The sequence below is a fragment of the Saimiri boliviensis genome, chromosome 20, assembly GCF_048565385.1.
Source record: "Saimiri boliviensis isolate mSaiBol1 chromosome 20, mSaiBol1.pri, whole genome shotgun sequence".
NCBI classification, from domain to species: domain Eukaryota; kingdom Metazoa; phylum Chordata; class Mammalia; order Primates; family Cebidae; genus Saimiri; species Saimiri boliviensis.
The window spans coordinates 14,527,588-14,549,467 of NC_133468.1; the positions used below are offsets into that span (position 1 = coordinate 14,527,588).

At 49.1% G+C, this 21,880-nt stretch overlaps 1 protein-coding gene across 2 annotated transcripts in view; it reads left to right on the forward strand.

The window, feature by feature from the left end:
• SLIT3 (slit guidance ligand 3) overlaps positions 1–21,880 on the forward strand; it is a 627,330-nt gene that overhangs the window by 575,791 nt on the left and 29,659 nt on the right. For both annotated transcript variants that reach the window (XM_003936171.4, XM_010346663.3), the window contains exons 25-29: positions 1,032–1,195; positions 4,257–4,381; positions 11,298–11,395; positions 15,888–16,027; positions 17,650–17,743. In XM_003936171.4, the coding sequence (XP_003936220.2) occupies positions 1,032–1,195; positions 4,257–4,381; positions 11,298–11,395; positions 15,888–16,027; positions 17,650–17,743 (621 nt within the window). The remainder of the gene's footprint in view (positions 1–1,031; positions 1,196–4,256; positions 4,382–11,297; positions 11,396–15,887; positions 16,028–17,649; positions 17,744–21,880) is intronic.

Consider the following 21,880-nt stretch of genomic DNA (forward strand, 5'->3'; position numbering starts at 1 on the left):
CCTGGGAAGCGAAGGTTGCGGTGAGCCGAGATCACGCCACTGCACTCCAGCCAGGGCAACAAAGCAAAACTCCATCAAAAAAAAAAAAAAAAAAAAAAAAAAAATTTGTCTAAGCATGGCACAGCTAGCAAATAGCAGGGCCCAGTATCAGATCCAGGTTTGCCTTGACTCCAAAGCACGTATTCTTAACCACTCTAGACTCTGCAACAGGTATTCCCTTCATATTTTACACAGGGGAAGTGGAGGCCCATAAATGCTAGGTGACTCGCTGAAGGTTGCCTATCAATTCAGTGAGATGTGAGGCTAGAACCGGGGTTCCCTCACTCCCAGGCCGGATCTCTCTTCCCAAGATCAGGGATCTCTGCATTTTTTTATGCAACTCTGTCAGCGAACATTTTCGAGTTTGTATTCCTTCTACATGCTTATTTAATTATTTTCATAATGTGTGCATGTACCGTTATACAGATATACAATGTATGCATATTCTAAAACATTCAAAACGAGAATTGTTAAAGGATAATTTTTTATAAAAAACAGAATTTCTAGTATTTTCTTCCCAATCACAACCTTGGAGATGTCTGTGCTGGACTTAACCCTCCTCCCCTGCGTTCTTCAGCCGAGTGGTCTGACACTGCTTCCTAGGTTGCGGGGTTTCAGAACCTTCTCTGCACAGTATGTCCTCCAGCGGACCTTTCAATAGGGCAAGGGAACCAGATAATCAGATGGCCAGAGATCCAGGAAGCTCCCTAGGGGCCTTGGATGAGGTTGAGTTGAGGAGTGAGTCTTACCTGCCTAGGCGAGAGCCACGCCTCAGAGTGGAAGGGGCTTGGATGGGAATAGAAGCGTCCACAGGATTAGAAGTACACCTGGAGATACTAACTTTGCCACAATGGAGACAGCTGCTCTACCGGCCCCGTATTGGACACCTCCAGTCTAGCCAAAGTCTGAAAATGCATTTCCAGAGACGGGAAGATAGGAGGTCTATGGGCCACGCTGGGCAGGGGGCCCTGACTTCCTGTTCTGCCTCCTAGGGCACTGGGAACCAACCCGCTCCACTGTGACTGCAGTCTTCGGTGGCTGTCGGAGTGGGTGAAGGCGGGGTACAAGGAGCCTGGCATCGCCCGCTGCAGTAGCCCTGAGCCCATGGCTGACAGGCTCCTGCTCACCACCCCAACCCACCGCTTCCAGTGCAAAGGTAGGTGCTGCCCATTCCCCACCCTCCCCTACCCCTCGTGGGGTCTGCTGTGTCCCCAGCAACCTGTCAGAGCAGGGCAACTCAACAGATGTGGCTTCAGAAACCTTCACCCTGTCTCTTCCACGGGTCCCACAAAGAGGCTTAGATGCTGACACTGATGTGGACCCCCATCTAATGGGCCAAGTGTCACTCTCTCCAAGTCCCCCTGCCGGCATTGCCACATACCTCCTCACTGACTGCTTTCTGTACATGTCTTTCCATAGTTGAGAAAATCTTTTTTTTTTTTTTAAATCTTTTGTAGAGATGAGATCTCACTATGTTGCACAGGCTGGTCTCAAACTCTTGATCTCCAACCATCCTCCTATTTTGGCCTCTAAAAATGCTGGGATTACAGGCATAAGCCACTGCATCTGGCCTTAAGAAAATCTTTAACCTGCATTTTTTTATCCGACATGATTAGAACATAAGCGTTTTCCCATTTTACTACAGCAAACTTTTTGTACATGTGATTTTTTTTAATTGATCATATTATTATTATAACAACAACAAACTACTACTGAGTTCCTATGCAACAGGAACGATGTTAAGCACTTTCTCGTGTATTTTTTTCCTTTTTTTTTTTTTTTTGAAACGGGGTCTTACTCTGTTGCCAGGCTGGAGTTCAGTGGCATAATCTCGGCTCACTGCAACCTCCGCCTCCCAGGTTCAAGCGATTCTCCTGCCTCAACCTCCCAAGTAGCTGGGACTACAGGCCTGCACCAACACGTCCAGCTAATTTTGTATTTTTAGTAGAGATGGAGTTTCACCATGTTGGCCAGGATGGTCTCGATCTCTTGACCTCATGATCCTCCCGCCTTGGCCTCCCAAAGTCCTGGGATTACAGGCATAAGCCCATGCCCCACCGTTTTTCTTCATTCTTCACATATTAACTTACTTAATTACCTAATACCTCTACATGATCAACTTTTAATATTATCCTCATTTCTAAAAATGAGAAAATTGAGGCTTAACAGGTTAAATGACTTCTTTAGAAGTCCAGGTCTAGCTAATTACAGAATACACAATCTCGATCACCAAGCTGATATTCCACTGCCACTTAATCCATTTCTAGTTTTGAATCTTTAGAGTATTTCCTTTTTTTTTTTTAACCATTGACACTTCTCTATTTGAAATCATATCCTCAGACAAGATTCAGAGAACAGAAATTTCTGAATCAAAGTATATTATTATTTTTAAGGTCTTCACACATTTTGCCAAATTGATTTTCAAAAAGGGTTATAAGCAACTTGCATTCTTTAATTGCATTTTTCACTGGACCCTGTCATTATTTTCTCTTATTTTATCATGACTGCTAATTAAGTTAAAAAAAATTTATTTTATCTGATTACTGAGGTACCTGAATTTTTGACAATATATACATCTGTTAATCTCTTTTGCTCATCTCTGAGAGGCTTAATATTTATTTTGATATGTAGATATACTCTAATTACCCTCTCAAACTTTCGTGTGTCCCACACTTCTGCTGCAAGCAGAAAAACATTCCATTGGCTTAAAGCTAATTTTAATTTTCCTCTTCCTGCTTCTAAGATATCTGATCTGATACTAAAGAGGCTCACCTAGGCCAAGAACAGTATGGGTCTCAATCTTGGCTACAGATTTTGGAAATCATATAGGAGCTTTTGATATTACTGAAGCCTGGCTCCACCCTCTAGGTTTTGATTAAATTGGTCTGGAGTACAACCTGGGTGTGGGGACTTTTAACAGCATTGCAGCTGGGGGCGGGGCACCAATGCCTCACGCCTATAATCCCCACACTTTGGGAGGCTGAGGTGGGTAGATCACTTGAGGTCAGGAGGTCAAGAGCAGCCTGGCCAACATGGGGAAACCCCATCTCTACTAAAAATACAAAAATGAGCCAGGTGTGGTGGTGCGTGCCTGTAATCCCAGCTACTCAGAAGTCTGAGGCAGGAGAATCACTTGAACCCACGAGGTGGAGATTACAGTGAGCCAAGATTGCACCACTGCACTCCTGCCTGGGCAGCAGAGTGAGACTCCACTTCCAGGAACAAAAGCACTGCAGCTGGTTCCATCGTAAGGCAGCCAAGTCATCTGGGTCTTGTCTGGGCAGTTCTTGGTTTTAGCACTGAAAGCTGTGTCCTGCAGACCCCCTTAGCCTCAGGCAAACCGGGACACATAGTCTTCCTATTCTAATATGAAGCTGTGGTTGAGCCCCCCATACCAGCTCTCAATCAGGCCACTCTGTTTACTCATCCACAAATGGTCCTCACTGAAGTTCATCTCAGCCCATTCCAGGTTGATGACTGTTAGCCCCAAGGTGATTTACAGTCTTGACATTAAGCAGGGCCTGTTTATCCAGGGCTCACTGTCAAAGCTGGCTGCAGCGGCAGGACACAGCCCCCTTTGCAAAGCTCTGGGAAGAACCCTGACCTCCCTCCAGTGCTTGCAGCTAAAGCAAGCAGGACTCAGCTGAAATGGTCACAGATGCAACATGTGCCTGAGCAGTTGTCTACCCATTGTCAGCATCATCGCCGTGTCCTCTGGGGTCATCCATTTCTTACTTCCAAGGTTTTCCAGGGGGGACTTTCTCTGTGTGCCTTTGGCCCCAGCACTGTGCCCTGCTTAGCCTGGCACAGACTATTCCATAGGGAGGAGTGTTTTCGGGTAGAAAAATGGAGGTCCGAATGGAGCCTGGGCCCACAGCTTCCTGGAATACGAAAAGATACACAGGGGGGTTCTAATTATGGTGCATTGTTTGCCGATTAGCACCAAAATCGGATCAGGCTAATTACAGTAATTGATTTGACTGCAGGAGTGTTTCTGAATGATGTCCCGCTGTGATTTTTCCTCCCTGGACAATGGCTGAATTAATGGGAGTCTAGCTGGACTGGATGTGCTGGCTGGGGAGAGCCAGCTGCTATCTGGGCATGGTGTTGGGGAGGGGTTGGCACTGGCTGAGGGAAAGCCCAGAGCAGAGGGGAAGAGAGGTGTGGCAGTGAGCGCACTCGGGACCTGCCGTCAGCACTCTGGTTTTGCTGCCTAGGGCCAGTGGACATCAACATTGCGGCCAAATGCAATGCCTGCCTCTCCGGCCCATGCAAGAACAACGGGACGTGCACCCAGGACCCCGTGGAGCTGTACCGCTGTGCCTGCCCCCACAGCTACAAGGTATGCTGGGAGGCCCCACCCCCACATTCGTGCCTCAGACTCCTCCTTCACCCCTGCCCTAGAAAGGGGCACCGAGCCCTACGTACTCACCCCGCAAGGGACAGCTTGGATGAGCCTATTACACAGGTCACCACCCCAAAGCAGCATTTGCCAGGAACACTCCTGTTCTCTGAACTGGTGGGAGCTGCCAATCAGAGAGGACCCCATATGGTCTTGGCAAGGATGCCAGGAGAGAAAGAGAAAACGTAACATTTGTATTTTCTTCGTGAAACATGGGGAAATTAAGTCTCAGAGAGTGAAAGTGTTTCCAAGTAGAGGCATCCCTTGAACCCATTCTCCCAACTTCCCTTCTAAGGGGATTTCCAGAACCTCCACCCCACCGTGTCCCAGCCAAACCCCACCCTCAGAGCAACCAGCCTGTAAAGTGCTGGTTCCAGCTTGATGCAGATACCAAGGGGGGTTGAAAGGCTTAGGGGCTGCCAAGCTCACCCAAAAGATTGACAGGCTAAGGTCAGCCAGCAAAAGCATGGAGATCCCAGTTCTCCCCTGTCTTCCGCAGAAATCCAGGCTACCTCCAAGGCAGTCCTTCCCTCTCTTCTCACCCAGCACATGCCTCTCACCCACAGTACAGTGTCATGCCCCTCTGCTGACCCCTGTGGCTATCGACCATGCGCCTCTCACCAGCACCTACAGAGCACAGACTGTGTGCCAAGTACTGTGCTTGGCATTTTACTCACCTTTTCAAACACCCCAGCGAACCTAAGAAGAAGGTCTCATTGATTCCCTGTTTACAGATTTGGAGACTGGACCTGTCTCCAAACTCTCAGTGAAGAGTTCAACTCAAGGTCCGAAGCTTGTAAGCAGTAGGGCTGTGATTAAGACCCAGACTATGTGATTCCAGAACCCAGTCCTTCTCCCCTGGAGGGTTTCCTGGATAGTTGAGCCCTTCTTTGCGCTTCACTGGAATCAGCAAAGCTGTGGCTCCATCCTCTTCCGCAGGGCCCTCCCAGCTTCCAGCCTTCCCAGGGAACCCATTCAAAGGCACGGGGCAAGCCCAGAGTTTCAGGACAGCCCCGCAGCCCATCTAATGCACACATCTGATGCAGGTGGAGTGAGAGTGCGCAGGCATCTCCAGAACTCTGTCCCCAGTGGGATTGTGTGTGTGTAGTTACAGGCTTAGAGGCAGCCTCACTCTGGGGAATGGGACTACCTGATATATTTCTAGGCTATAGCTGTGCTTCTAGCAGATAGTGTCAGAGTGCCACCTATGGGCCTGGTACAAGAGAGTCAAAGGATTCTCTTTGAAGCCAGCCACCTCCAAAGCCTTACACTTACCACTGAGTCCCAGACCCATGCACCCTCATCTCACAAGCTGATTGTAAAAATTAGGGAAGAGAATAAATGTGTAAGGCCTAGATGAGTGCCTAACCTTTATTGACGCTTCAGAAGAGAACTGTACTATGTATGGAATTGAGAATGTTATTGATGCACAGTCACAGGTGCCCACATATAAAATTATTAATAGCAGGGAATAATAGAGATTAACAGCAGACACACTCAGGATGTGTGGATCCTCTGAAACTCCCTTTTATGGATTCAGCAGAGAAAACTCAGACTGTGCAATTACACTGAGAGGCAGGTGTGGATTCCAGCTCTGTCATTTATTAGCCGCGTGGCCATGGCTAGTAATTTCATGGGTCTTCCCAGCTGTAAGCTAGGACCTGTCTCTCAGGTTTGCCATGAGAATCAAATGTACAGTAATATACGCAATATATCTAGGATGTTACCTGTCATTCAGTAAGCACTCAGTAAGCTGGCACACTGCCGCCTTTTACCTTTACCCTTGCATGGTGGTCTCTCATACCTGGGTGTGGAATAGGCCTTCGGCAACAGGTGGTATGTTGCTGGTTTCCTCCAGGATTACCAGTCTGTGGCTCTGTGAACTGCCAAGGAACTTCGGTCATTCTCCTAGAACTGTGACTGCATGTGTAACATTCTCAATCCCATACCTAGTTCTGTTGTGAATCATCAATAAAGGCCAGGCACTCATCTGGAGCTTATGCATTTATTTTCTTCTCTAATTTTTATAGTCAGCTTATGAGATGGGTAGTATCATCCCTATTCTAAAGATAAGGTAAACTGTTTCACATTCTGATTCTGGCTTGCTTCTCTTTAAAACAGGCCTGAGTCTGAAAGTAGTAGAGCTGGGTTTCCAGTCCAGGCTTCTTCCAACTACACTTGACCACACTGTGAAGCATGACCTGACTGTCAGTGTCAGAGCAAAGAGAGTGTCTGCAGGGCTACTGCAGGATAAGGCCACTTTTTTGAACTTTGTTCTCAAGATTCTGAACATCCTGTTGATTTTAGAGGAATCTGAACAGAGATTTTGACCCTGAGGAAAGTGTTGAGCTCAGGCAGGTCTAGGGTCCATGATGGTGATGGTGATAGTGAATATGATGATGATGATGATGATGATGGTGATGATATCGGTGATGACAGATGATGACAAAGGTGACAATGGTGATAACGGAGATGATAGTGATGGTGTTGATGATGGCGATGGTGCTGATGGTACAGATGATGATGATGATGATGATGATGACAATAACAGTAACATGAGAGCCAGCATTTATTGAGTACCTACTATGTACTGACAGTAAGTTAAATAAGGTACCTGTATTATCTCACGTATTCCTCATCAGAGCCCTAGAATACAGTTCCTAATGTGTCCCTCACTTTATAGTTGAAGAAAACAGCATGGTAGATAAGGGAGTTGGGATTCAAAGCTCAGAGCCAACTGACTCCAGAAGCTGTGCTCCTAGCCACTGCACTCAATGCCTGTTGGAAAGTGCAGTTATTGCAGGGGCTGAGGTTGAGGATCCCTGACCATCTAGGACCTCTCTGAATTTCCAGGAGAGAAAAAAGTAGAGTGTAGCCGTGGGAAGAACACCAAGCAGGACCTTCTAGAGCCTGTGCCTACGTGATGCATGACCTTGGACAGATCCCATGCTTCTCCTCACCTCAGTTTTCTCAGCTGTAAAATGGGGCAGGTGGAACCCAAGGGATCCTTTAACTGAGGGCTGCATCACATTCTCTGTGCTGAGTATATCCCTTCTGCTTTTCTTCTTGCCAGGGTTAGAGGCCTGCCCAAGCAGAGCGACTGAGGCCCGAGTGGCTAAGTTGACGGAAATCCCCAGACACCCACAAAACTGAGCTCAAAGTTCAGGCATTTATGTACCTATGTCCAGATATCTCCATTTTCCCATCGACTAGCAGAGTGACCATGGGAAGCCACAATCGTGCAAAAAAGCACAGGAACCACCGGGTAACATTTGGTACCAGCTACTCTTAATGTCCTATAATGCCAGGCCTTTGTGAAGCAGCTTAAACACATTATCTCTTGTATTAATCACCCTGTGAAATAAGTTTTATTATCCTCTTCTGATAGACGAAAAAAAAAAACTAAGGTTCATAAAGATCAAATAATTTACCTAACGTCTCACACTTAGGAAGTGCATGAGCTACAACCAAAGCTCGACTATCTCTTGGAAGAAAGTCTCTACACCCACAGCCACTCACAAGTCGGATTCCCCCTAAGCCTCACTTTTCCCACCCGTAAATGAGAAGATTCATATGCAGCGCTGCTGAAAGAATGAAAAGCGGCTACCTCAGTGCCAGGGTTCAGTACGTACTTCACAAAGGGTCATTATTTTGCCACTATTTTAAGATTTGGGGAAATAAAATGTATCTGTTTGCTGTTTCTTTTTCAGCCATTTAGTTTCAGGAATGCATGTTTGATGTCTCAGAACAATGCTTCTCAAACTTTTGTGTGCATAAGAATCACCTGGAGAGCTTATTAAAATGCAGGTTCTAGTTCGTTAGATCTGAGGTCAGGCCTGAGAACGTGCATTTTTTTTACCAGCTCCCAGGACATGCCAGTGCCACTAGTCCAAGGACCACGCTTTGAGTAGTAAGGTCTTAGAGCAGCCCTCCTGGTCCCATCTCAGAAAGAGGTTTCCAATGAGGGTAGCTATTCCCAGTGTCTCTTAAAGCAGTGATTCCCAACCTTTTTGGCACCAGGGACCAGTTTCATGGAAGACAGTTTTTCCATGGAACTAGGGTGTGGGGCATTGATTCAGGATGAAACTGCTCCACCTCAGATCATCAGGCATTAGCTGGATTTTCCTAAGGAGTGAGCAACCTAGATCCTTCGCACGCACAGTTCACAATAGGGTTCGTGCTCCTAGGAGAATCCAATGCCACCACTGACCTGACAGGAGGCGGAGCTCAGGTGGTAATGCTCCTCTCTGTCTGCTCACTCCCTGCTGTCCAGCCTGGTTCCTAACAGACCATGGACTGATACTTGTCCATGGTCTGTGGCCCAGGAGTTGGGGACACCTGTTTTAAAAGAAGCCAGTCAGGAGACCTGGCCATGTCCTACACATATGCAGGCACAGACACACACACACACACACACACACACACACACACACACACACACACAGAGCGGGGTGAGGAGCAGAAAGTGTGGTGGAGGACCAAGAAGCATCACACGTCTGGTAGATTTGAGCAAAGTGAGGCTGAAGAGAATTGAATCAGGCTAATTAGCCAGGCACTGGCAATGGTGATTATTTTTCAAGGAGATGTAAGTGACAGAAATCCCCACCTCCAGGCCCAATTACTATGTCATCAAGCACTAGGCTCTGCCTCCTGGATTTCTGTGCTTGGCATAAAGGGCTGCAGGAGATGCCACCACCTCCACCACTAACCTCACTGTTGGGAGGGTTTGACCTGAAGTCACCGGGACTTGCCAGTTCCCTGGAGCAGGGGCTGGAGAGGTCTTGCTTGACCTTCGCAAGGTTCTCTGTCCTGCCCTTCACAGTCCATCTGTTAGCCACCACATATGCTCCTCTGGAACTATTTGGCATCCACCAAAGACCGAAAAAAGTATTTTAGTCACTCACATTCAGCCCTGGCTCACACCCCAGGCATCAGCATTTATCATCATCGCTGTTATTTATGGAGCTGCCATTACATGCTAGGTGTCTTACATATATATGATTTCTAACCATTAATTCCCCGTAGGGTAGGTCATATCATTTCCATGTCATAAGTGGTAAAAACAAGGCTCAGTGAGAACTAGTCATTTCCTCAAGGAACACAGCAGCAAACAGAATGCACACTCCTATCCGCATGCCCCAGGACACGTGTTTTGAGAGGGGCAGACTAAGTGGTCCCACATAGAGGCTCCCAGCACTGATTTTGGGCTGGATGCCTGGGTTCAGCTGCTTGCTCCCCATTTCATTTACTGCTGTGTGATCTTGGCCGTATTACCTCACTTTTTAAGTCTGTCTTTCCCGTCTGTAAAAATGAGTGTAATAACAGTCACACCAATCTCATAGGATTGTTGTGAACATGATATGCGATCATGAATATAAAACACTTAGCATGAGGCCTGGAATGGAAAATGTGCTCAGCAATGTGAGTGAGAATTAGTATTACAGTTTCCATTCCACACTGACTTTCAGAAAGGGGCCCTGTGTTATGGTTTAGAATAAACCCAGATACCGGCCCAAACGGCACTCCCTCTGGCCCCTTCAAGAAGCCTCTGACTGGCCCCCTAACTGAGAAGGGAACCAGACAGACATGGCCTATGCCTTCCAGCTGTTGGAGATGGGCCCGAGGCTCTGGCGTTGGAGAGGGTCCGCAGCAGAGGCCCCAGTTCCATTCCGTCACATCACTAGCAACAGCAGAAGAGGAAAGAGGATTTTCTCAAGCAGATGGCGAACAGGTGGTGTGGCAGTGGGCAGGCTCCCATGATCACCCCCACCTAGGCTGTGCCAAGCCACTGAGCCCAAGGCCCAGAAAGGATGCAGCAGTCGCCTCCCCAGGCCCCACACTACCTACCAGGTCCTGCAGGGGACTGCTTGCCAAGACTTGGGTGAGCCTGGCCTGTCGGTCCCAAGGGAGAAGCCAGAAGGCCAAGAAGAGTTGGGCTGCTCCCTGGGACAGTGGGTCTTATGGAGCTCAGTCTCCACCTTGGGACTGCCTTCCTCAGGGCCACTGCCATTGCTGTTCCTTCTGCCTGGCACGCTCCTCTCCCCACCTTCCACGTGGTTGAGTCCTCAGCTCAAACGTCCCCTTCAGAGGGGCCTCCTCCAGAGAATCCCGCACCATCCTGAGCTCTCTATCCCAAAGGTTCCTTACCTGGCCTAACCTGAGGCTTACCTTCAGAACTTTAGAATAAATACCAAAGCCTGGTACCCACTCCAGATCAATCAAGGATGGTTCTCTGAGGGTCTTCCCTTTGTAGGAGACAAGGTCTGTTGGCCACACTTTAGTCTTAGTCTGCCCTACTCAAGTTTTGGGTTATATTTAAGCTTCAGTGAGGTAATGTCATCTTCTAGCATTTACAGAATGCCTACCATGTGCTAGGTGGCTACACACTGTGTAACCTTTTCCTTACATGAAATTCTTCCTTACATGAAAGCTCTAGTTTAATTCTCATAGTAACTCTGTGAGGTGGACTTGGAGAGGTCAGGAGGCTTTTGTGAGGTCACGATCAGCCAGCCCAGATGAGATGGAGCTGGAATGTGAAACCAGCTTTGCCTGCATCCAAAACCTGGGTTCTTGCCCTGCAGTTTGGGAGAGAGAAGGGTGCAAATTCTGGGAAGTAGCGAGGCTGGAACCTGAACTCCTGGCTTCTCATCACCCCTCCCCTTCTCACTGTGCAGGGAAGAAGGGTGAGGGCTCCCATGGGTGGGCTCCACGTCACACAGCAGGCCTTTCCCAGGGCCTCCTTGTGACCATCTCCTCAGCTTCATCCCAGAGAACGCTGAAACTCCTGGGGTCTCCTGGGCCGTGGCAGCCCAAGAAGGCCTCCAAACCAGGTGCTTCTCTCTCTTTTGCTCCTCAGGGCAAGGACTGCACTGTACCCATCAACACCTGCATCCAGAACCCCTGTCAGCATGGAGGTACCTGCCACCTGAGTGACAGCCACAAGGATGGGTTCAGGTAACAGCTCACCCTGGCCTCCCTCACTGTATCAGTCTGTTCTCACACTGCTAACAAAGACATACCCAAGACTGGGTCATTTAAAAAGGAAAGAAGTTTCATGGACTCACAGTTCAACATGGCTGAAGAGCCTCACAATCATGGCAGAAGGCAAAGGAAAAGCAAAGGCACATCTTACATGGTGGCAGGCAAAAGAGAGCTTGTGCAGGGGAACTTCCATTTATAAAACCATCAGATTTCATGAGACTTACTCACTACCAAGAGAAGAGTATGGGGGAAACTGCTCTCATGATTTAGTTATCTCCACGTGGCCCCACCCTTGACACGGGGATTATTCTAATTCAAGGTGAGATTTGGGTGGGGACACAGCCAAACCACATCACTCACCTTGGAGGGCTCCCTGGGCAGGCTAAAGAAGCAGAGGTATGCCCAGCGAGGGCCTTCCTGGTGCTCGTGCTATGCTGGCCCTGTGTGAGAATGATCTCAAGGCTCTTTGCACCCTGTAAGGGAAGTACAGTTTATCCCATTTTGCAGATAAGGAGGTTCAAGCATCAGAGGGACAAACCTTTTGCCCAGAGTTACATTAAGCATTGTTACAGGGATTTGAAACAAGGTCCCAACCTCGTGCTTCCTCCAGGGGAAAAGTCAGCTGCTGGCTAAAGTCAAAGAAGAAAGGGATGAAGGCTTCAGGACCTCCAGCCTGGCACTGCCACCACGCTTTTCTGAGTTACAAAATAAGTGACAATGATTATGTGCTCATTAGGCCAGGTACCAACTAGTCAAGTATTGTCTCATTTAAATCCCTACATGACTTTATCAGGTAGGTAGGTATTATCCTCACTGAATAGATGGGGAAGCTGAGGCACAGAGATGAACTTGCTCTAGGTTACATCTCCTGATGCTCATTCCTGGATCTTCCAAGCCCACCTCCAGCTCTCTTTCCTTCCTGGCATTAACATTTCAAGAAGAAAAGGGAATAGAGGTCACTTAGGTTTTTCTCCTCCCTGTCCTAGGCATGGGATTAGGCTTCTACCCAAACCTCAAAACCCCTTCCTGCGTCCCATCTTCCCCAGCAGCTTTCAGATGCCCAGTTTCACTGGCCTGTGGCCCTGACAAAAGCAGACTGTTGGGAACAGGCTCCCCTGGTATCCCTGGTGAACCAGTCGGGAGGCGGCAGCCCCTTGGCAATAAAGGCAAGGGCACCTCATGCCAAGCCATGTGTGGGTGTCTTAGAGCTCAAGTTGCAACCAATTAAATATCAAAAGCACTCTGACCAGAGGCTGCTGTGTGGTCTGGGGAAGAAATCAAGTTCTAGGCTCCCGGTTCTCCTCCCCAGGGAACCCGCCCGCCCACGTGTCCACCTGCCAAGCCAGCTCCAACAAACTCTGCCTCGAAAAGTGAAATTCAAGGCAGAGTTCCTTTTCCTGCCTGGAGTCAGCCAAACCACCCACTCCTGCCGGCTCACGTAGAGCAGGAGTGAGGAGAAGCAGCAGGGAAATAGGGAGGTGGCCACAGGGGCCTCAGCCAGGAAGCACTCCTCCAGGGCACACAGCCTGGTCTGCCCACGCAGGCAAGAGATAGGGGTCAGATGAGGGAAGAGCTCCCGCTGCAGGTAGCTGTGTTTCTCCTGTCTCAGCGGGAGGTTCGGGTGAGCAGAAGTATCTCACTTGCATCTTCAGTTGTTGAAGAGTTTCAGATGAACTAAAAATATTTTTAGGACTGAATGTAAAAGGAAAAGGGCCCAGATCTACAGGATCAGGGAAATGGGGTGGAGGGTTAAGGCAGTGAGGCAGTTACGAGGGATGGCAGAGCTTGCGTGCATTCCTCAGGGAGTAGGGAAGCTCTTCCACATCAGGCCAGCACGTGGCGGGTGAAGGGGAGGGATGCTTGTCAGGAAGCTCTCCTGTATGCTCCCCTCTTCCATTCTGCAGTAATTCCTTAGGGCTGCTGTAACAGCCACAGACTGGCTGGCTGTCATCACCAGAAATTTACTGTCTGACAGTTCTGAAGGCTGGAAGTTCCAAATCAAGGTGTCAGCAGGGCCATGCTCCCTCTGAGCCTCTGGGGGAGGCTCCTCGCCTGTCCCTCCCTGGCTTCTGGTGTTGCCGGCAATCTTTGGCATGTCTGGGCTTGTGGCTGCAGACCCCCTCTCTCTGCCTGCATGGTCACCGGTGCTCTGCCTGTGTTTCCCTTCTCGTGGCCATCTTCTTTCAGAGGCACCTATTATATCGGATTATGGGTCCATACTCTTTTTTTTTTTTTTTAGACAGAGTCTTGTGCTTTGTTGCTCAGTCTCAGTCTGGAGTGCAATGGTGCAATCTCGGCTCACTGTAGCCTTTGCCCCCCAGGTTCCAGCAATTCTCGTGCCTCAGCCTCCTGGGTTGCTGGGATTACAGGCGCACGCCACCACACCCAGCTATTTTTTTTTTTGTATGTTTTTGTATTTTTAGTAAAGACGGGGTTTCACCATGTTGTCCAGGCTGGTCTTGAACTCCTGACTTCAGGCGATTCACCCTCCTCAGCCTCCCAAAGTGCTGGGATTACAGGCGTCAGCCACGGCGCCCGGCCGGGTCTGCATTCTTTCATCAGGACCTCAACCTAACTAATCACATCTGCAAAGACCCTATTTCCAAATAAGATCATGTTCTGAGGTACTCGGGGCTAGGATTTCAATATATCTTTTTTGGGGGGAGCACAATTCAACCCATAACACACCTTAGTCATCAGCATCACCGGCCTCATACACGTGTTTCTCTAATCTTGCTGCATTGCCTGCTCACAAAAACAGCAAAGGCTGGCAGAGCGGGCCACACAGAAGACCACGACAGGAGAGGAGATCTGCTGTCATCCCCACAGCCAGCTCATTGCTCCTGGAGTCTCTTCGACAGCCCTCCAAGGTTTCCAGTGAGGACAAGGAGACATCAGCTTCCTTCTACCCTCTGTCACTCCCTTAGCAATCTCTGTCCTTGACCAGCCACTGTATCTCACTGCCAGGTAGCCCTAAGGTTCTGGGAGAGCCAAAGTAATGGGTCTTCAGGAAAACAAATGGGCAACACCATGCTTTGGGACTTCCAGAAACCTGCACTCTGTCTGGGTCTGAAGAAGCGGCCTTTTTCGTGAGTGCCCAGAGTCCCTAACAGGAAAAACGAATGAGTCATTTTGCTGTATCCCAAGAGCTGGGACCCAAGAGGCCCCTGGCCTTTTGTAGAAAATGTGACATGGTTTTCAGTCATAGAAAGGAGGCCAATTAAGGAGGATTCTAGGACCACCGAAATTCACTGCCTGTTAGCTGAGTGTAGTTCACTCTTTTAGCTAAATCCCAAATCAGAGTAATCTCTGAAACCTGAAGTTCCAGGTCTGAAGCTGAAGTACACATTCACAGATGGAGTGAGAATCCCTGACTCACAGGTGAGGCCACAGAAAGATCGAGAGTCACTGCAGAATTTATTTAATTAGAAAGATGCTCACTCCATCCCCATCCCCATCCCCACCCCTTCCACACAGCCTTTATCTGTTCTGACCTATCTTGCATGCCCAGTCTTGGGAATATGACCAAGATCAGGTAGAGATGCAGGCATTTCAGGTTTTGATCCAAGAGATTTAACACTTAAGAGACAAGTGAAGGAAATGCATCTTGCCAGCCCACAATGTTCGAAGCCAAGTTCACCTGAAGGCCTCACTCTTGGCAGGAGAGGGATCCTCCCACTCCTGCCTTCATCCCCCAGAAGCTGGAGGGGCTCAGAAGTAGGAGGAATACATGATAGGGAGAAATGGCATCTCTGAGGAACGGTTAAGGAAGTGGGGTGGTTTTGTGTAGCTCTAAAGCTTGCTAGTGGGTTCAGAGAATTTTCTGTGTGCTGTGTTCCCTTCTAAACATTTTGCTTATATAATCTCATTTAATCTCCACAACCACCCAGGTCAAGGTCAAGCAGCTAGAACGTGTCGACCAGAATTCATTCCCAGGAAACCAGGGTGCAGCGTCTGGGACCCTGGCCACTATGCTCTGCCCACCCCCTGACCCTGAGATAGAAAGGCTACCTTAGAGTAAAAACATCACTTAAAGGAGAATGTTTATTGTGCTGTCTCTCTTTATCTGCAAAAGAGACTGTGCCTCAGAAGAGCCGAAGGAAGGGTGGTTTGGAGAACAGCTGGAGGAATTTAAGTCATATCCGGGAAACCACTTCCAGCTAGGGGAATGACGACACGGGCATTGCCAATGGACATTAGCCCCAGAGCGAGGCAGCCAGCATGGGCCAGGGGAGATAGAACATTGCCTGGAGACAGGGGGCTGGATGAAATGACCTTTTAGGCTCCTAAGGGGCTACCTGATCAGGACCCCAAGGCCTCATGTGGCCAAAGTGCTTTCTCAGACCTCCATCTGGAGGAGAAATTGACTAATTGTATTTCCCATCCCTGTCTTCCTCTCTGCCACCCCAACCCACCTCTCTCCCTGACCCCTCTCCTCCCTGCTTCCCACCCACACGTCCCAAAGCTGCTCCTGCCCTCTGGGCTTTGAGGGGCAGCGGTGTGAGATCAACCCAGATGACTGTGAAGACAACGACTGCGAAAACAATGCCACCTGTGTGGACGGGATCAACAACTACGTGTGTGTCTGCCCGCCAAACTACACAGGTAAGACTCTCACGACCGCGCGTGTGGCGGGGTGGAGGGGTGTCACTAGAATACCATTTTCTTAACTTCTTCCAAGGACTCTCCTCCGCTCTCCCTGAGGACAGAGACTAGGACCCCAAGACCATGCTATGCCAGGAGGGGCTCCCCAAAGACCTGTTTGCTTCTCTCTCTCCTCCACCACCACCCACTAGCAAATCACTGCTCCTTCCCACTTGAGACAGAGTCTCAGGCTCTTTAGCTGCCGTTCATCTCATTGCTGGCCATTTTCTTCTTTAGGGCCCCTGCAGACCCCGTGGTGTTTGAGGCTGGCAGAGAGGCGCTTGCATTGTGTTTATGCTTCGCTCAGGTCTAGTCAGCCGTCTCTTGAAATCCACATTTTCCAGACACTCAGCTAGGAGCCAGGGATACAAAAATGAACAAGACAAAGTTCCTTCTCATAAGAAGTTTACACTCAGGTGGACAGAGGCATGGATTCATTAGAAAGAGAACATAACTTCCGTAAGCCCAGGGGGGTGTGAGATCGCAGAGGAGGAACCTAACCCAGCCGGAGAACCCAGGAAGGCTCCCACAAGAGATCATTCCTCAGGAAGATCATTCCACCCACCCACCCCCAAAACACAATACCTTTTTCCTTCCCTGCAGCCAGCCCTCTGGACCTCACTGCCTGTTCCTTGGGAGCAGGAGCTGAGGCAGCCTTCCTCACCCTGCTCCCAGCCCACTCCTGGAGAGAACGTTCATGGTTAGACTTCTTCCTCTCTTACATCACTCTCTTTCTGGCTTGACCAAGTGGAATTTGAAGAAACTCAAAACTCAGATCTTAAAAGCTGGCGTTGCTTGGGAGCTGCTGTCCTGCCTTACCGCCCTCCCCCGCATTCCTAAAACACATTTTCAGGTGGTGCAAGCTTTTCAGGGCTTGTCTGCAAGGGTCATCCCTGGGTATTATGACCCATTAGGTATTTTGTAGCACTGCAGACTTCAAAGGCAATGTGTCTGAGTCCAGAACTTCAAATTCTTTTCACGTTTCCTTCCCTGAAAAATCCAAGGGGCTTATGTGTCTATAACAGGTGAACTGGGCTGTTAAGCCTTGTCTGTGTCTGCGAAGCCTCCTCTGACCTCCTGGGGGAGGTTGTGGGTCCCCCTTGTGCTTCCACAGAGTTCTGGTCCCACCTACAACTCTGTGTCATAATTGCCTGCTTATTTATAGATCTTCCCAAATAGGCTGTGGGTGGGACAGAACCTAGTCACTGTGGTGTCCCCAGCGCCTGGCACAGTGCCTGCCAAACAGGAGATGCTCAGTAAATCGGTGTGGAATGAAAAAACAAATGAAGAAGCATGGCCCAACGTCAGGGCCAGGCATCCTGTGCTTTCACCTGCCCCTGAAACATCAAGTAAAACAGCCAAATGATGGAGCTAGGACAGCGTCCAGGAGGACACCTGGAACCTTCCCACGGTACTGCCGAAGAAACCAAGGCAGAGGTGCAGGAGGATGCACCAAGAGTGAGAAGGCAGGACTCCTGACGTCCATGCCCATCTGACCAGGGGCTGGATGAGTCTGACCTTCTGGCCGGGGTATCCCTACCCTACCCTACCCTACCCTGAGTTTTCTCCTTCATCCATGCCAGGTGAGCTGTGTGACGAGGTGATCGACCACTGTGTGCCTGAGCTGAACCTCTGTCAGCATGAGGCCAAGTGCATCCCCCTGGACAAAGGATTCAGGTAAGACCTGGTCTCGTGCTCCCAGCACAGAGTCCATGAAAACTCTACCTCTAACAATCTAGGTTTTAGGCAGTCTCTGGTCTCTCTGCACACTCTGTCATGTGCTTCTCTGTATCTCTGATTCAGCCATGATCTAATTCTCTCAGTCTCTGTTTCCCTATGTGTGTCTCTGTCTCTCTGTGTCTCTGTAGATAGACAAGTAGGTAGGTAGGTAGGTAGGTAGGTAGGTAGGTAGACAGAATGAGAGAGAGAGAGCTGCTCTTTCTCTTCCCTGCCCCTTCTTTCTTGCGTCTCCTCTCCCACCAACTTCCCAGTGCTCTCAGCATATCCCTCCTTTCCAGAGGTAAAGCTGTAGAGCGATTCCACTGCGGAAGCAGAGTCTAAAGGATATTTGATCACCTTCTTCGTGTACAGCCTTCACAGTGCTCTGCCCCTCCAGGCTACAGCAAGTTTTTCAGCTTATGCACCTGTTGCAGGGGAAGGAGGCCGGAGCACTGTGGTCCAGCAGCATGGCCGTTGGTGGGGCTGTCTCCATGGCGAGCAGCAGAGCCAACAGGAGCCAGGGGAGCCTGTGAGCAGCCCTAAGGGCGGATGGAGAGGCTGCCTCAGGAGAAAGCCATCCAGCTCTTGAGACTGAGGATCCAATGGCACTCCTGGGAAATCCCTCCCAGGCCTTGTACTCACCTCTTCCTTTCACCTCCGTCATGAAAACTTGTGCCATTGCCTCTTCTAGAGAAGATCATGCAACCCTTGAAACCGGGGCTTTTCTGACATCGAGAGTGAGATCCCAGAACCCTGTAGCCAAAAACGTTCTTCGCGTCCCCAGTGCTGCCTTCTACACACAGCTGCCTCCCTCTTCTCCCCAGCAGTCTGTCCAACACCAAGGGGAAGCCGCTAGCTGCTAGCACCAAGGGGTCAGGGTTTTGGGAAACGGACAGTCTAGGGCAATTGGGGAGACGCCAGGACAGAACCTCAGCAGACCCCAGAAATGACCCTACTGAGCCTCCCCTAGGGATGAGGGCCCTGGGCCCAGAGCTCCATGCCTGTGCTGATGAGTCTTTAAGGAGAATGCCCACCAGTGACATCTCCAGCCTTGGGGGCAGGGTGGGGCAGAAGCTCATGCTCTAGGTCTCGATGGGACAGACTCATCACCCAGAGTCTGTCCTGTCCTCAGTCACAGGGCAGAGAGCTCTCACATTCTGGGGGTGTTTGCAACTATGATTCTATATAGCAAAACTTAGAACTTCAGGGAACCTCAGGATCTCAGAAAGCCCAATCACAGAATCGTAGAAATTTAGAATTGTAGAATCTCCGAAACTTGAACCTGTGAGCTCTTAGAATCCTAGAATCCAAGAAGCAGGAGTTCTAGTTGTTGCCCCCAGCCAGCCCGCCCATCAGCCCACAGATCTTGATTGTGCGGAGTGGCGCGGGGATTGGAAGACGGTTTTGATTCCTCTCCTCGGGGCCCTTGCCATGAACCTAAGGGAGGAAGACTTGACACAGAGCGAACATTTAGACAAGAAGGAAGTTCTAGGCCTCATGATTCTGGCTCTGCTGGTGGAGTTCTAAGGAAGGAATTGCCTGCTGGAGCTGAGAGGCAGCTGCTCCCGTTTCGGAGTGGAATGTGGGTGACCCTTGATGGTGGGTGGAATTTAGATGGGCTGAGACGAGGAAGGAGGGCCCCACTGGGGGAAGAAGAGACAAGCAAGTAAGGGTGAGAGGAGGACATGAGCATGTCTTCCTTTTTTATTTTCACATCACAAGCCTAGAGCTTATCACCAGGGGAAATGCAAGAGGCTCTGGTTTTGCTGGATGGGACCAAAGGAAGCTTCAGCCCTTCCCTATGCCTATGCCATCTCCATCCACCTCATCTGCCCCGTGCCCCCTCAGATATGCCAGGTGGGACTTTTAGGCAGTCGAGTTACCTGAGTACAAAGGTTAGAGATGCCTCCCAGGACTTCCCTGCCACTCCCACTCCCTGAATTTGCCTTCGGTTTACAGCCGATCTGTACTAAGTATGGGATACTGTGAAGCGGGCAGGGAAGAATGAAGGGACAAGGGGTGGGAAGAGATGTTTAAAATGCAAACCTGAACCCAAAGCACAGCAGGCCAGGCTGGCAAGCAGAGTGCTTTGGGCATGTCCAGGAAGGGGCAGAGAATGGGGGTCCGGCCATGGAGAGGAGATAAATTGCCTCTTGGCAGAGCAGACAACAAGCTCAGAAGACACAGGCTTGCGCCAGCACTGGTCAGAAGTGGTCTCAGGAGCCAGCCTGGCCAACATGGCGAAACCCTGTCTCTACTAAAAATACAAAAGTCATCCAGGTGTGGTGGTGCACGCCTGTAATCCCAGCTGCTCAGGAGGCTGAGGCAGGAGAATTGCTTGAACCTGGGAAGTGAAGGTGGCAGGGAGCCGAGATCACACCACTGCACTCCAGCCTGGGTGACAGAGTGAAACTGTCTCAAAAAAAAAAAAAAAAAAAGACACAGTCTCGGGTGCAGGTGTGGGGTTGGGGTGCTGGAGAGCTAACACTGCCAGGTTTCAATGATCCCCAGAACTTAGTACTAGAAACCTCACTCTCTATTGTAACCAAAGTCCCTTGAGTTCTAAGACAGTATAGGAAAGAAGGAAATCTACCTGAGAAGCCTTGTATTTGGTGGCTAAAAAAAAAAAACTAAAAGAAAAAAGAAAAAAATGAAATCGGTCTAGCTTTCATAATCTTGAGATATTTTATTTATACGTGATGTCATTATCTTGAGGAGGTCTACAGGCCAGCTCACTAATGTTAGTTTTTTATTAAAACATGTTTAAATCAAAAATCATTCTTCCAGTACAACATTTTATCATTTTCTCCCCCTCGTCTCCATCACCAAACAACTCATATCCTATGGCAGCCTATAGGGATATTAGCCAAAGGGAGACACAGTCAGGGCGACCTTTGTCCATGTGTGAAGATGCTTCTCCTTGGAGTTCTTGTACACTCCTGCAATGAGGTCTCAGTGATGGGCAGATAGTACCTGTCCATAATACTGAAAATAACGATAGCCAAAAGAAAGATCACAATGACTAGCATGTACTGCTAACTTACTCTTTGTCAGGCAAGGTGTATTATCCAACATCCAACAGTCTTTGAACGTAGAAACTCATTCACGTTTTATGAGGCTCACCGAGACGACACAAGCCACCTCTATACACACATAGAAAAGGGTGGGGCTGTGAATCAGTCTGGGCCTGACTGATTTCTCAGCTAAATCCAGAGACGCCAGCTGTCCTGGAACCAAGGACAGCACTCAGTACTCCCCCTTTTGCAGAATCAATAGACCCAACACATATTAAAATGCATAAACCTTACACTTTAACTGGAAGAAAGATAAAGGCAAGCATTTGAGAACAATAGGGAACGCAGGGGATAGCCCTAGCTGCCTCTCTTTAGTCAATGGAGAGATATTATATAGGTTCTCCCTACCAGAGGTTCTTGAACCAGCAGCATCTGCATCACATGGGCGCTTCCTGGGAATGCTAGTTCCCAGACCCGACACAGACTCCCTGAATCAGAAGACACATTTTAACAAGATCCCTGGGTGTTTTGTATGCTCATTAAGGTTTGAGACTTGCTGGTATGGAAAGGGCTGTAGCATTTAAGAAGAAGAATAAGGTAAACACATTTGCCTCCAAACCTCCACTGCTTAGTCTGACAGTGAGAATAGCTAACCTAATTCCTAATAAAGACCTCATCAGTAGCCTTGAAGTCCAGGCTTAAAATACTGGATTTTATCTTGTAAGTATTGGGCAGCTATCATTGCCTTGGAGAAAGTCAAAGAGCTTAAGTTGCTCTGCAGCTACTTTTTAGAATTCAGGAAACACGCAGATGCCTACCAGGGCCAAGTTGAACACAGTAGCAGAAGTAGACATGGTAGTATATTGAGTACGTGCCCCTTGAAGTCATTCTCAGTGTGTTTCCTTGAAGGACTCTGGTTGAACATGTAAGCAGCAACAGGTTATGTATTTCAAATTTGCCATTCAAATAAGTAAAGGTGAACTGGTCAGATCTTCGCAGATTTCAGTTTTTGAGCACAGGCCAGTAAGTCCTCAGTTTCTGGAACTTGTTCCAGTCAAGGACAAGTCACCCCCTCCATGTC